General features: G+C 38.2%; 1 protein-coding gene across 1 annotated transcript in view; it reads right to left on the bottom strand.

Annotated features, from left to right (window-relative positions):
• CAMK4 (calcium/calmodulin dependent protein kinase IV) overlaps positions 1–16,725 on the bottom strand; it is a 205,744-nt gene that overhangs the window by 51,068 nt on the left and 137,951 nt on the right. The window contains exon 5 of the mRNA XM_035015668.1: positions 13,025–13,097. Coding sequence (XP_034871559.1) covers positions 13,025–13,097 — 73 coding nt within the window. The remainder of the gene's footprint in view (positions 1–13,024; positions 13,098–16,725) is intronic.

Consider the following 16,725-nt stretch of genomic DNA (forward strand, 5'->3'; position numbering starts at 1 on the left):
GAACTAGGAGATACATGGGTATTGTGTCATGCTTTTAAGTTTGTGGTGATTTGTTATGCAGTGATAACAAACTAATATATAAAAGGAAAGATTTCTAAGACATATTGTTGAGGGAAACAAAATAAGAGAGCAACATGAAAAAAGAAATGTATCTGAGTATACTGTATATTTGTATTTTTACGTGCCGAGATGCCACACATAGTCTCAACCACAGCTATCATTCCTTCTTTTTGATCATTGATCTGTGTTTGAGCTTGTTTTCGAAGACACAGCAAACAGTTCTGAAAACCTTTGAAAATACTTGTTGTGGCTAATACTTTGAAGTAGCAGAATTGATTTCCTAACATAAAAACCAGGAGAAAAGAATAAAAGGGAGAGCAGAGAACACAGAGTAAGTGCTACACATTAAAAAACAAACCAACCAAAACACTTTTCAGTAAATGAGTGTCTGAAAAGCCTGAAAGCCAATGACATTCCAATTTATCCATGTGTCTGGGTCAACTTTTGGACGCCTCATTTACTTTCCCATGGAAACCATGTCTGGGGTTGATTAGATTAAATACATGATGGTAGAAAACTCATGCATCACACACTGATTATGAAGAGTAGGTTGGTCGGGGCTCCTGGGTGGCTCAGTTGGTTAAGCGACTGCCTTCGGCTCAGGTCATGATCCTGGAGTCCCGGGATCGAGTCCCGCATTGGGCTCCCTGCTCGGCGGGGAGTCTGCTTCTCCCTCTGACCCTCCTCCCTCTCATGCTCTCTGTCTCAAATAAATAAAATCTTAAAAAAAAAAAAAAAAAAAAAAAAAAGAGTAGGTTGGTCTGGGTGTAATAGGCGGAATGCTAAGAATGGCCACTCTATGGAATTAGCCCCTATATTCAATGCTCTTCCCTGTGAGTGTGGGTGCATTCTATGAATATGCTGAGGTAGCATTCCTATGATTATATTAACTTAAATGTCAAAAGGGAGACTATTCGGATAGGCTTAATCAAATCTCATGTGCCTCTGAAAAGCAGAGAGTTTTCTCTGCTGGGAGCAGAAAAGAAAATCAGGGACTTGAAGCACCTAGCTGGCTCTGAAGATGCAGGGAGGCACGTGCCAAGAAATGCAGGCAGCCCTTGGGAGCTCCTGGTTGATAAGCAGTAGGAAACAGGGACCTCAGTCATACAACCACATTGAAGTGAACTTACCCAACAACCTGACTGAGCTTGGGAGCAGGTTCCTCCCAGAGCCTACAGATAAGAGCCCAGCTGACTAACACTTTGGTTTCCACCTTGTGAGACTCTAAGCCAAGAACCCAGGAGAGCCCACTGGACTTCAGTCCTACAGACCTGTGAGAGAATAAGTTGTTTTAAGCTGTTAAATTTGTGGTAATTTTTTTTTTTTAAGATTTTTTTAATTTATTTATTTGAGAGAGAGAATGAGACAGAGAGAGAGAGAGAGCATGAGATGGGGGAGGGTCAGAGGGAGAAGCAGTCTCCCCGCTGAGCAGGGAGCCCGATGCGGGACTCGATCCAGGGACTCCAGGATCATGACCTGAGCCGAAGGCAGTCGCTTAACCAACTGAGCCACCCAGGCGCCCAAATTTGTGGTAGTTTGTTAGTCAGTAACAGAAAACTAATATACTGAGTATTTTGCAGTTAGCAAGTAATGGACTAAAGAACACAAACTCTTGGCACACAAGTGCCATGTGTCTCTTAATGACTCCACAGTGGCAGGGGCTAAATATATGCTCAATAAACATCTATTATTTGTTTGGTTAGCTGGTGAAAGAGTGCATGATTAAATAAATGAATGAAGATCTTTAGTCAGTCAAATCATCCAACAAATATTTACAGAATACCCAATATGTATCAGGAAACATTCCAGACATTGGCGCCGGGCTCCATCCCAGGACCCCGAGGATCATGGCCTGAGCCCAAGGCAGACACTTAACCCACTGAGTCACCCAGTCGTCCCATACATTCTAGTATCAAACAAGAATTCAAAGTTCCAGGAACTAGAGTTTCTCATATTGGAAGAACAGAAGGTTATTGAAGCGCCATGAATGAAGGCTCATGGAGAGAGAGAGGATCATAAGGTCAGCAAGGAGCCTTTCCAGGCACGACTCTGAGGGTCACACATAGAGGACTGTGAGTCTGATGGGGAGATAGTGGAGGGTTAGGTGGGGAAATGTTATGATATGATGTATGCTTTTCTCTTATAAATCAAGAAGGATCCCAAATGTTCAAGCAAAGTCCTTTAAATATCACAAAGTAAATGTGAGGAAGACTGATTACTACAGCGATGACAATGCAATAATCTCCAACATGTAGGTGTGCTATATCACATTTAGAGCTGAAATTCTTATTATACTTTCAGGTCAATGTATACTGCCACATAAAGAAAACAAAGACAGTTAAATGTGACTCGCCCTTATCTACATCCCAAGTTATATACGTAAACTATTCATTTTACTGGTGGACATCATTTGCTAATATTATGCAACTGACATATATCATTTTTTTTTTAAAAGATTCATTCATTCACTTGAGAGAAAGTGAAAGAAAAAGCACGAAGCGGGGAGGGAGGGGAGAAGCAGAGGGAGAGGGACAGGCTACTCCACGCTGAGCAGGGAGTCCAATGGGCGGCTGATTCTACAACCCTGAGATCATGACCTGAGCCGAAGCCAAGATGCTTAACTGACTGAGCCACCCAGGCGCCCCGCCACTTATATAGATCTTTTAAAATACTTGGATGTCCTATTAATAAAATCTGAGTTTTGATTATTTTTAAGCGTGCAGTATATAGGTAAGTAGTTCTCTATTTAACCTACCAACTGCTTATAACATAGTAGGCAAAGCCCTGACATTCCAGGAAAATTTTACAGATTGATAATATATAGGGAAGTATTTCCTTGGAAAAAAAATGAGCAGATCAGGCTCTGTAAACTTTAAGCAAAATAATCTGGAGAAAACACCAAGATTCAGAAATCATGGAAGATTAATATTAAATATACAGCATGTGAAATACATTAGAAATATACCATACTTCTTTCATGAGTTAAAAATAAAGAGGATATAGAACAGAGGGACCTTAAATTACATTTATGAAAGGTAGAATGATATAGTGGGACATTGGAATGAGGAAGATATTCTTGTCCTAGGTCAAAAAAAATTTTGAAATCACTAATAGTTACTGAAAATTTCTTTAAAGTAGACAAAAAAGTTAACAAGAATTGTTAGGGTGTCTAGCATTGCCTGCATACATTGCAATGGTATTTACATATCTTTGAATCTTTGGATGGTGATGATTCTCTGGAATTTACAAGGTAAAGAGAAGTGAGAATAGAAGGAAGGAGGAAGGGAGAGAGGTTGAAAGAAAGAGAGAAAGAAAAACAGATTAAGGGGAAGGTTCCACTTAGATGGACTGGAAATTTGTGTGTAAGTATTTTTCTTTTCTGTTGTCACAATATCTGGGTCTCCAACTGGCATTAATATATTGGAGCGAGTGCTACGGATGAATGTTTGTGTCCCCAAGAATTCAAATGTTGAAGTCCTAGTCCTCAGGGTGATGGTATTTGGAGGTGAAGCCTTTGAAGGTAATTAGATCTAAGACCTTGAGGGTGGAGCCCCATGATAGGATTAATGCCCTTATAAGAAGAGAAAGAGACCAGAGCTCACTCTCTTACTCATGTGAGGATACAGAAAGAAGGCAGCAGTCTGAAAACCCAAAACAGAGCCCTTATCAAAAATCTGACCATGCTGGCACCCTGATCTGCACCTCCCAGCCTCCAGAACTGTGAGAAATAAATGTTTATTGTTTAAGCCACTCAATCTATGGTATCCTGTTATAGCAGCCAGAATAGGTTGAGATAGCTGGGACTACTCAACACTTACAAAGAACTGCCTTACCCGCATGAAACCGAGTGTTCCCATTGGCCCCATTGAGAAATTCTGCATCTCAGTCAAAGTGAGTAAGCTGGACTTTTGTGAACATTCCTTATTCAGGAGCTAAACACTTGAGATGGGATGGAAGACAATGATTAAAATAAGAAAACCAAGTTAACCTTCTGTTTCTATGACCAGTGTAATGTACACAGGCTATGACCTAGGCCTATGCCTGTAAGTTAATTTGACATCTTCATTTAATTATGTATTTCTTACTTATTAGGCAGGTAAAAATATTTTGTAAAACTTTTGCAGAATTTGTTCCTGAATTATTTAATAATAAAATCAAAATTCCATGTTCAAAGAGTAAAATTAAGAGTATGATATTGCCTGAATGCTCTCCTTCTAGAAATAAAAAAAAAAAAAAATCCCACCTCTTTGAGAGAATTGTTCATGTTTTTCAACACTACTTCTGAATTGGCCATTCCCAAAATAAAAATTCATTTTTATGGGTCAAAAACATTACAAATATCTACGTAGATTCACACTGTACCGTGTAACATAAAATAGGATTTCACTCCCTCAAGACAGGGCATACTTTAGGTTTGGGCAGAGAACTACTACCAGAGAGCAAGGACATGAATTTCATGGTCCCACCCCATCCTCCAGTAAACAAACAACGGAAGAATAACACAGAAATAGTTAACTAGAGTCTAACCTTAGTCACTCTACTATCCTTGCAGAGAAGCAGATTCACAAAGAAAAGATCACTGTTCACCTTCAAAGCACGGTACTTTGATATTTTCCACACAATCATTCTTTCTTAAAAGGGGACCACTGACAAAGGGATCCTTCCAGCTGTGAGTCCTTCCCTTGTAGCCTGTAGTAGGGAGAGGCTGTTGCACGTAAATTATATCGATGTAAAGAAGAGACCATCCTCCTAGAGACCCCACTGTGGGTGGGAGAATTCTTTGCTCAGCTTTTTTTTTTTTTTCTGAATTTCAGCTTTTCAGAGCATTGAATATCAGAGGAACAGAATACATATATGTGCAATACAGTGTCACAGGAATGGAAAATAGGCCAAGTTACCGATTAGAGTAGTTTGTTTAAAATAAAAAAGGTACTGTGATAATATGATAATATCCTTCCTCTCATGGTCTGCTTATACACATCTGCTTGGAATAAGCATTTCTAAACATAATTAAAATTTGTTACCTTACTTAAAACTGTATTCCCTTATAGCTTGGATTCCCATCTTTTTCTCTTTATCTTTATTTACATTAGTCTTCATAGGTCATCTATAAAGACAGAAACGATACATGCCTTTCCTGACCTCATAAGGATACTGTGAGTACTTCTCTATTATTACATTGTTTCCTTTTTTGTGCTTTTTTTGAATACTGCCAACATTAACTAGACAATATATCCCACCTTTACTTGAGATTATCCAATTCTCCTGCTCCGAAGTCAATGAATCTGTGAATCTCACGCCCTAATCAACAGAAACCTGCCTGAATAGCTATGAATGAATCCGTAAAGACTATCATCTGAGGTCGCCAAACACGAATCAGATGTCATGTCCATGACACTTCAATGGGCTTTTGAAATAGTGAAAACACTCAATCCAGAGAAGAAAGATAACTCAGCAGGGAGTCTGCTTCTCTCTCCTTCTGCCATCCCCCCACCTCCCCCCAGCTTGTGTGCTCTCTTTCTCCCTCTGTCAAATAAATAAATAAAATCTTTAAAAAAAAAATCCTGTTTGCCTTGTTAATTCTTCCAGGCAGGGACTGTGTCTCATATTTACTTTCTATAGCTCTCCTGGGGACCTACAATGTGTGCTGTGCATAGTGAACACATTCACCCTGGTCTAAAGGCTTTGGCTGGTCTCTTAAAATGTTATTTTTGCTGTTGTTGTTCTATTCATCATTAGTTCTCCAGAGGAGAGCTAGAGGGAAACAGGAATGGAAGAAACACAGGTCATCAGAGGAGCTGTGAGACTGGATGGAAGAAAGTGGAATAAAATCTCAGAGAGCAAGTGCGCAGAGGTGAGAAGAGAGTGTTAACGAAAGTGAGAGAGTTTTATGAGATGTTCTTATCAAACGTCTAAATTGCTCATCTGCATGCTCCCTGCTCTAGATTATTTTTCATTATCTCCACGTCTTCACATATGTAACATTCACTAATATTGACAGAGAAGATTCAAGGGGAATTCTGGGGTTAGTTGGTTAGCGCATTCATTAGTATAATCACAAACCAGGTCCCTTCAGATGTTTTTCATCTCTTGACTTGACTTTGCCATATCTTCCTAACTGGCCTCACTGCTTTGAGGCTTCATGCTGCTGTCTGGATGATGATCCTGCAGCAAAAGTCCCTCACATCTCCTCATCTGCAGAACCACGTGAACCTCTTTTGAAAGTCAGGTAAGCCCCTCAGGATGGGCTCCCCACTTCTCTCAAGCCCCAGTTCTCGCTAGAGCCAAATATCAGCAGTTCATGCCTTTGTACCTTTAGTCTATTATGTTCCCCAAAAATCTGTGGGAGAAAAGGAGTGTTTCTGGAATTCTATTTCTTTCCTACTGGCTACCTATTAAACAACAATTTTTCTTTTAAAACCCAACTCAGATATAACTTCCTTCTGGCAAGATTTTTCTGACTCAGTTTCTCTCTAGATATATTGAATAGCGTTCACATTCTCTAATCAGCAAAATGCATCAATAGATGCATATATGTCATTTTATAGCCTTTGTGCTTACATGTCTATCTTCCCCATAAACTAGTAAGCTTCTTAATATATATTCCTAGAATTGTGATTTTCCCAGAACTCAAGAGAGAGAAAGCCACTTAGATGGAATCTGACAAAATTTTGATATCATTATTACACTGCTGATAATGATGTACAGAAACGTTTAATGAGAAAGATACTCTCCCTCCCAGGAATTATTTTTAGATTTCCAGCTTCCTAATATTGAGCTATAATTTTCAGGATATAGATTATATTTGTTCCGAACTTTTTTTCTGATAAAATATCTATGCTCTGACTGAGCCGCTACTCTACTTTATTCTGTGTTATAAATCAAAATATTAGAACATTAATAGAACTGTTTGTAATTTATTTTCTGGTAATTGTGATCTCTCAATTCTTAGTAAGAATGTATAACTACTTTTATTTTTACTGGTAAAGTTATCATTATAGTGTTTCAGTGCTTTGAGCCTTGCATTAAAATCCATCCCCCAGAGACCAGTGTTCAAATGTGAGTAACAAGAGACAAAATCCCCGCCAGAAAGAAATGGAAATAGCATGGGAACTGACAGATTTAAAACAAACCACAAAGAACCCCACATTTTCTGTTCCAGTGCCTCATTACTTAATTGAACTCTCAGAATCTTTTTACTGACAATAAGTGGACCCAAGCGGGAACAATATTCACAAAAACAAAGAAAAGGTATCAGAAGCAAGCTTGCTACTGTTAATAACCTTATACCTTGTGATTGACCAGTGTGTGGGTGTGTTTTTGATATTCAGTGAAATTCAGTTTTTAGAAATTTGTGGGACGAGAATCTTTTTATGCCCTTTGTGTTATGTTTCAAAAGATGGAAAATTATACAACTTGTTCTGGCCATAGAATTGTATTAGCATATACTTAAAAGTTTATTCAAGAAGTTCAGTATCTTATTGCTTCAAGTAACAGGATTTACAATTTAAAGTGGCAAAAATATTGAGAAACTTATTATCCTCATTCTGTAAGGTATCAAGCAAGAGGAGAATTCTAATGGTGTGTACTTTTTTTTTGGCTTTCTTCAACACAGCTATGTTTTTCTTCTTAATGATAAGACAGAAAAAGCAGTTTCCTACATCGTATGCAGACCTGACTATGCCAGTGAAAAAGAGAAATGACCTTCCCTCTCTTGGGTCTCCTTTTATTGAGAAGAAGTTTCCCCAGAACCCACAGGCAGACTGCCCATCAGAGCTCACTGATGAGGATCAGGTCATATGCCCTTGCCTAACCTCAAGGGAGGCTGGGAAAAAACGTTCTGACATCTTCCATCTTTATAAAGGTCCATCAACTCTGCCAACAGAGAATGAGAGGTCAGGTGGAAGACGGTTTAAATGTATCAAATAATATAAAGTTGATAATGTATGTATTGCTCATTAAACCTATAAATGTTATCAAGCAGAGTACTTGGTATTAAATATAGACAGTAATTTATTTCAATGCTGCTGTACTTGTTCTGATTTGACTTCTAGAACCATTTAATGCACATTAGTAAAGACTGAACGTTTTAGAAGACTATGAATAGCAACAGGAACTTTGAGAATTTATTTTTGTTTTTAAATAAATTCCTGTACCATTTATTAAGTTATTGGCTCTCAGCTGTAAATCACCCTTCCGTAGTCCACTTTGTGAAGCTGAGACTTGAATTAGAAGCCACACTTTTCCTTCTCCTGCCGGCTTCCTGTTCGGCTCTGCCATTAGAGGGCCCTAGGGCGAGAGTGGAAGGCTGGAAGAGGATGAAGGGACTTGCTCAGTCCCATTTGCTTTCTGTGCCTATCTTTCCGCTTGTTATTCCCACGCACCCTAAAGACACGTTTTCACCCTGCCGTGCAGATCATTCTGGTGGCAGCTGCTGATTGCAGTTTTTCCACAAATGCTCACAGAACCAACCAGTGTTCCTCTTCGGCAACACCAGCACTAGCTGGCTAGAACAGCATCCCCATCAGTGAGCTCAAAGGTCTGAGCGCCAGCTTCGGGGGCAACTCCTTTAGGTCACAGACCAGACACCAGCACCAGCCAAGCAGGGCACCTTCATCACACCTCCTTTTAAATGTCTAAGCTTTAATCCTCTCCCGCTCTTTGTTTTGCTCCCCTCAGTCTGAGGAGAGGCTGCTTCCTTGCCGGTGCTGCTGCCAGGGTACCCTTAATTTAGTATTCCCCTTTTGCCTTTCCAGTTCTTCAGTATCTAGTCATCAATTCTTTACCAACTGACTCTTTAATATGGTATATCTGTTCTTTTTGAGGCAAAGCTACAGGTTTTAAAAAATGTTTACCAAAAGAAGCCTGTCCTATTTGATCTTTTCCTGCATCCTTATAATCATGTCCACATCCCATTTGACTTCAATGTTGAGATGCCATATTGGTTTCCATAACCTTCAAGGGTGGGATGCTTTTGTTTGTAACTCTTCACCCCCCATTATCAAAATTCTAACCCCAACTCTATGTGCTAGGGTAGCAGACATATTTAAGTTCTTTAACCATTTCCTTCTATTTCATTAAATTCAATCTATACTCTACATGTACAAGTTTCTCCAGGCTCTCAAGTCATGACTGAAATTAAGACATACCTAAGAGCGCTATGGCTAGCAAAAGATGGAAAGTGGCATCAGGAGTGGAGTGGAGAAAAAAGGGAGATAGTGATTTTTCTGGAAACAGAGGAATGGTAGGATATCTGGGGGGCAAGAAAAGGTCAGGAGGTGGTGGCAATGGTAAGAGATGTCAGAGGTGATGGAATTCCCTGGTTATCTTTTTAAGTAAATGGAAAAGGAGGGCTTCAAGGTTTAGCATTGTGTTTTCTGACAGATGAGGACATGATGACCCTTTCAGAATGTCCAGACTGACTTAGACCATCTAATTTGGGACTACCTGGAATTCATTTCAGGAAGATAGAATACTCAAGAAAGCTTAATGATCTACCCTCAAAGACTAACTGTATGAATTCAAACTCAAAGAGGGAAACATCTTTCAAATTCACTTTAAAAGCTTTCAAAAATTCTATTTAAAGCTAAAAAGCAGAAGGAGCAAGATTATAGTCAGACAAATACTGTGAAATATTTGGGGCAAGAATTAGGGTGAAGTGGGGAGGAAGGGAAGGACTGCCAGATTTGTTACCTAAGGGGTATAATTATCCCCACAAAGTATTTCCCAAGAACTTTTCAATCTTTAAGATTTCTGCGTCTGTGCTTTCAAAAGCCAGCCTAGATATAGTCTTCTAAGTGTGTGATCCAGAGGAAATGTGAGATGTATCACTGATTACTTTGAGTTCCCAACTGTCCTATTTTTATAGCTATCTATAGCTATGTAGTTGACAATAAACTATTTCATAAATGTCAGCCACTTCCCACAAGTTTTAAATCGCTTGCTTTCTACCTGTGGAAACACTTAGGGAAATGACTTTAACTTTTTTCCCCTCTAAGTTAATCTGATTGCTAGTTGTAGCAATCAGAGAAAATTTGATTTTTATAAAACTTCTTGAATGTGGTAATTTACTTTTATCTTTTTGGTCTTATTTATTTCTCTTTATTTTTTATTATTTGTTTTAAGTTTTTTTTAAATTCTAGTTTGTTAACATACAGTGTAATATTAGTTCCAGGTGTACAATATAGTGATTCAATACTTCCATACAACATTCGGTGCTCATCACAGCAAGTCCCTTCACCTGTTTCCCCAACCACCCCCTTCCCCTCTGGTGACCATCAGTTTGTTCTCTATAGTTAAGAGTCTGTTTCTCCGTTTGCCTCTCTCTCCTTTCTTTCCCTTTGCTCGGTAACCTACTTATTAAACTGAAACTTTCTGAGTAGGTAGAACAACAAATTTTTTTGTTTTAAATTGAGGATTACCAGTAGACTAATCAAGCCATCTTTGCAAATCTGGAATAGAGTTGAAGTCTATCTAGTCCCTCTTTTCTATGTGGTGTACCCCTATCTGGGGCATCCCTGTTGGGGGCCCTTTTATTCCTTAATTAGTGTAACTCCAATAGGTGGAAAAGTCTGATGCTGAAAGCATTCATTTCTCATTCACTGAATGAGGACAGAGTTCTCCCAGTCAGCTACCTGAGGTATCACTAAATTGAAGCATGCCCACTGTGATAAGCCAAAAGAATCAAGAGCTGACCTAAATGGATGGAGGTAACCAGAGAAAACATATTGAAGAAGGTGCATTTTGAATGTGGGAAAATAATTAAATGATAGTAAGGGAGCAGAAAATAATCTCATGAATGGGAACAAGTTATAAAGAAAGGTTTGTTTCATATGAAATGAGTAGAAAAATGATAGTAAATGTATCAGTATCTAGAAAGACAAAACGGAATAGTGACTTCCTATTTTGATAAATTTTCAGTTACTTAATTCGGTAAATATTGAGCAGTGACTATTGTCAGTTGTTTTTGATTTCAGTACTTAGCTGGGGAGTAAATATCTATGTATAGATTTATAACATCTAATATATCTTTACATCTTTTGAACATTGCTAAGACTTCCATTGCCTTATCTTATTTAGTGTTTTCCACAACTCTGTTAGGTTGAATATTATGCCTATTTTCCATGAGGAAACTGAGGCTCAAAAGTGTTTAGTGACTGGGGCCCAGCTCACATATCCAGGAAATGAACCCAGCTCTGTTTGACTCCCAAAGTACTCTTAACTGTTATACTAGCTGCCTGCCTAAAGTGATGGTGGGCCACTGCCAGCATGTTTACTTAACTAGATAATCTATTGCATGTGGTAATGAGGAATGAAGTTTTTAAATGGGTATTTAAGAAAGGCATAAAACTGCCATTATTGAACTTAGAAGTGACAAGATGAAAACAGAGACTGCAAAAAAGAATTCTAGACTTTTATCTTTAAGGACAGGAACTGGAAGTAACTAGAAGTAATTCTGTTTTGTTTGGTTGGTTGGTTTTGTTTAATGAAGCACATCAGGAGCATTCATAGCATGGTAGGGAGCAGGACTAGGTTCATGGGCAGTAGAAGGAAGACCCAACTGAAGTTGGGAAGGTGGATGTGAGGCGAGAAGGTAATGGAAGAGTCAAAAATCATTCCCAAATTGGCAAGCTTAGGAAACCAGGTGTGGTAACTATACTGTGTTTGATGAAAACTCTGGAATGGAGTGGTTATTTGGGGTATGTAAGAGGATGGATTTGAAATTCAACATTCATAAAATCAGGAGGCACATTGTGAATTTATAGTAAAATTCCAGGGCAGCCTCTCCAGCTTTTCCCTACCCCCAATTCAAATTTTTTATACCCCACGAGAGCAAAAAGACCACAATGCTTTTATAGGAAGGAATAATTTGGAAAGACTGGGCTATAAAGCCAATTGAACTTGGTGTTGATAGCTCAATCATGGATTTGGTTAGACCATAGATCTGCTATCTCTAGCAGTCCTATACAGATTGCGGAGATTGTGTTTTCCTTTTCATCAATGATAGATAAGCTAGTTAGATGTCAGAGTCCCTCCTTTCCTTCCTTCTTCTCTCCCTCCCTCCCTCGCCTCTTCCCTCCTTCCTGGTTTGGTTGGGGGTAAAATTCATAGGACATGTGCTTTTGTCACTGTGGCTGGTTTCTCAAGATACTGAATGATTTTAGTTCTTTAACTGACTCTAAACAATAGAATATATCTTAATTCTGATATATTTTATAGATTTGTCTCTTTAACCTGAATAAACATTTCCCCTTGGGCTTCATCCTGTTTTTGTTCTGACTTCATATTCAATAAATGAACCACCAACGTGTTCCAGCACACATTAGACAACCATTAAATATATGGGAAGGTTTTCACTAGTGGAGTCTGTTTTATCTAGGCAAATTTTTCCTTATTAATTCAATCCAACAAGCTTCTCAAAATTACATGTTTGTGTAAATATGGGTGCATAGTTTCCATCATTAACTTACAACACTTTATTCTCCTTAAAAACATTAATTTATATTTCTTCCTTAAAAAAATAAAACTATCAGAATTTTTCACTTGAATTCCCTTGTCTTGAAAGAAAAATCAATAACCTCTATGCTCCCAGATCTATATTTCTCACATTCCACCTTCCTTCACTTCCCTGCCAAACAACAAAAACAATAGAGAAACAAACTCAAGAAACGGAAAGGAGAGAGAAGAATGACTATAAGCCCCAAAGTCTGATTTCATAATAATGGGAAATTATTTTAACAGACTTATGGCATTATATAGGAGGACTGCATCTTCCAGAGTTTGAGCAATCAAGAGAAAATATAAATGTATTCAACGTACTATCTACAAAGTATTTCTTACTGTTTTGCTGTAATGTTTTGCTGTAAATGTTTTGACTGGTCACAGACATACACTTGTTAAGGAATGATTCTGTACAAGGAAAAGGTTACCAAGAGTTATGCTATTGCTGTCAATTCATACTTACGGCAACCGCCTCCAGGATTTGCTTAACAGCATCTGCAGCATCTCGTTCACTATAATATCCCTTCTCCACAATCCTAAAAAAACAAACAAACCAGGAAATGCTTCTCAGACACATGTGTTCAGGGGAGTGGATGTTTTTAAAAGAAGTTAACTGAATTAATGTTAAGGAAGATGTATCTAAACAATTGCAACCTGCTAGCATAACACGGGGGGGGCGGGATAGTTCCATAAACTGATACTCTAGCAATCTTGGGTTTCTTTAGGAAAATGAAACACATTTATTTTGCCTAGGCTTGAACTGTCCATCCTATCTGAGGACAAAAAAAACCTCTTCTTAAACTCTGTACTGAGAATCGTGTTAAATATATACCCAGTAGACAACATACCACGAACCATCCCATGTAATTGTTACACAGCTTCAGTGATTATTAACTCATGGCCAGTGTTGTTTTATCTATCCAGTCAATTATTTCCCATCCTTTTTATTTTAAAGCAAATTATCAGGCATCACATAATTCCATTCATAAATAAGGAGTTGTCTCTAAAAGTATAAAGGACTTTTTAAAACTCATAACTAAAATGCCATTATCATACCTATAAATTACAACTCCTTAATATTTTCAAATACACAGTGTTTCAAATTTCCAATTGCCTTGGACATGTTGAAATTTGTTTGTTTGAATCCGCATCCAAATAAGGTCCATACAATTTGACTAGTACTTATGTCTCTCAATAGTCCTTCTACCTGGAGCTCCTTGCTCCTCCCCCCCTTGCCACGCCCCTCTCCCCTCTCTCCATCTGGCTTTCTATTCCAAATAAATGACTTGCTCTTTTTGCATGGATGTGGACAAGGAAATTTTCTTTTCCTTTAAGGAACCTTTCTTTTAACTTAAGTCTTTGCCATTTTAATTTCAGGAATGTTTCCCTGAGTTAGAATGCTTTGTATTTGTTTTCTTCTATAGCTTTGGTTTTCTTTTTGGGGGTGTGCAATTATACACATCGTGAGTTTTTTTTACTTTTGACTTATTTGTTCTTTCTTCTATGATTTTCCTAATTTTGGTATTAAGTAATATTAGCTTTAATATTGTGTAGATCATGTTATACTTTCATCTGTTTTGTGGGCATATCCTCCTGACATGCTGATTTTCTGTGCTCTTATAATCATTTTTATTGCAATTAACGGAGACACCTGTCTGTTGCTTATTTTTAAGCAAAGTTGGTTTTCTTAATCATTTTGATAGAGTGATAGGTAAGGCTATCTTTTCTGGTTTCATGGCCCTTGACTGTTTTCATGAAGCATTCAAAATTATGACCTCATACTTTCTGAGATCTCTTCTATCTGGAACTTCATTCCCTTTCCTCTATGCATCTCTGCTCTGGTTACTGGAGTCTCTTCTCAGCAGTTTCTCCTAATGTACACAAGGGGGCCTGAGATACTAGTTTCAGGAGTTCATAGGGTCTCTTTAGACCTTACTGTGGGTGCAGCCCTTGTGCTTCTCAGAAATTTGGATGGCAAAAAGCCCTCACAATTTCACCTGTAGCTGTACTGGCCCATTCTTCTTCTCAATGATTTGGAGGCTTTGGAGATTTGAGTGTTCTCCTATTCTTAGGTTCATCAATGTCCTCTTGCTTCCTCTAATATAGATGCTAATACCATGAAGCTCTTGCGTTTGTCATTAGTTTGTCCTCATTCACTTGTTTTCTAGGCTTCATGGGGAAGCCTTTTCACCTGGTTTTGTTATATTGTCTGTGAGTTTTTGGTTTTTCTGTCCTATATAGGGATATTTGGGAAGACTGGAAAACCACACTGTTGCTATTTCTTTCTTCCCAAAATTTCAAGAGAAAACACATTTTTGATAGCACTGAAGATTACCAACTTGCATAAGATGTTTTCGCTGACAAAAGGTTTATGGTGAAGACATGTCTGAAAAAGGTCAATTCAAAACATGTAAGAGACAAAACTTCAACATTTTTTATAGTCTTGCACTGAAATTTTTTAGACTGTTAATATCTTAAATAGCATATTTATTTTTCAGAAAGTATCTTCCTTTTTTTTTTTTATGTTGTGGTAAGAAGTTGTAAGCTCTTAGTAGCTGGTATTAAAAGCCGGAATTAAAAATCTATAAAATCTTTCCAAAATAGGGGATGGATGATGAGGAAAAGCAGAAAAAACATATATAAAATAAATAATATATAAGAAGATGCTTAATGACCATAATTATCAAGATTCAAAAAAATTATGTTGATGCAAAAATTGCAATTATTTTTTCCATTCAATTATTCAGAACACTGTCAAGAAACACAAACTCATCTTTTCAAAATATGAAAGATGGAATATCCTTCCTCACCTTTTTATTTATTGGATACCTGTTATGAAGCACATTTCAAATAAAATGTGAAAGTAGGTTACAACATTCAGGGAATCATTATTAATTAGTTCTTGAAAATCAATTTTCATACAATATTTCCTTTCAAGACTACAAATTCTTCCAATTCATGATTAAGTTACGTAGACTACTTACTAAACATTTAATTGAAATAAATTACTTGTACTATACTTTCTGAACATTTTAAAATTAAGCATGAGAGAAGAGGAAAAGAAGGACCACTGTGTCAGGGAAGTTGAGAACTTTGGCTACCATTACATCATCCTCTGCATTTCGTTCTAAATGTGGCTTTTGTGGTACGTCCATCAGCCAACTCAAATGTAATTAGTGTCTCCTCTCTGTGTGGCACCTGCAGTCTCAGCAGCTTTGCTCTCTCCAGTCCTATTAAAGGAGGGGAGTTGTTACAAAGAATGTGGAAAGGAAAGGCCAATAGTTAACTTTCTTTCCACCTCCCGTGCTCCCCAGAAGAGGATACAATCAGTTACTTCCTGGCCTGCAAAAAACAGTGTGGATTTTCCCCATGGCCACTCACCAAGGCTAGAGCTTTATCACATCTGCTTTGTGGTACCCCTCTGGGGGGTGCTCCTCATGGCTTAGTCCATGTAAGCACTACTCCTTGGGGTTGTACGGAGCCAACTTGCACAGCCATGTGCAGTCTCCCTGATGAGAAATCCTCCTTGTCTATCAAATACAGGAGTTCTTTTTTTCTTTTTTTTTTAAGATTTTATTTATTTATTTGAGAGAGAGAATGAGATAGAGAGCATGAGAGGGGGGAGGGTCAGAGAGAGAGGCAGACTCCCCGCTGAGCAGGGAGCCCAACGTGGGACTCGATCCCAGGACTCCAGGATCATGACCTGAGCCGAAGGCAGTCGCTTAACCAACTGAGCCACCCAGCGCCCTCAAATACAGGAGTTCTTATGAACATCCCTACCTCTTAGAGGGGCAGTGCTTCACACCCTAGAAATTCCTCCCTATATTTTGATTTATTATGACTTCTCAAGCTTTGGCCTAAATATGATGTTTATGCATTTTCATTTGGGTATAGAGTTGAGTGCTTGTGTTCAGAATGTGACCTTGTATGTGAATGTCTAGGGACTGGCTGGATAAAGGGGTGAATTTGGGGGGGACCTATTTTCAGGTGGGATAGAGGGAAGAGTAGTAGGTGTAAGAATAGTTAATAGAAACCTCACTAGTTTTCCACAATGTAAGTTAAATTAGTAGAATATTTCATCTAGCTAATAAAAAGGATGTATTCTAACAGATATGTCCATTCATTCATCTATTCAGTAAATATTATGGAATGACTGTTATGTGC

Source organism: Mirounga leonina, unplaced genomic scaffold (assembly GCF_011800145.1).
Source record: "Mirounga leonina isolate KUSES-001 unplaced genomic scaffold, KU_Mleo_1.0 Mir_104, whole genome shotgun sequence".
NCBI classification, from domain to species: Eukaryota; Metazoa; Chordata; class Mammalia; order Carnivora; family Phocidae; genus Mirounga; species Mirounga leonina.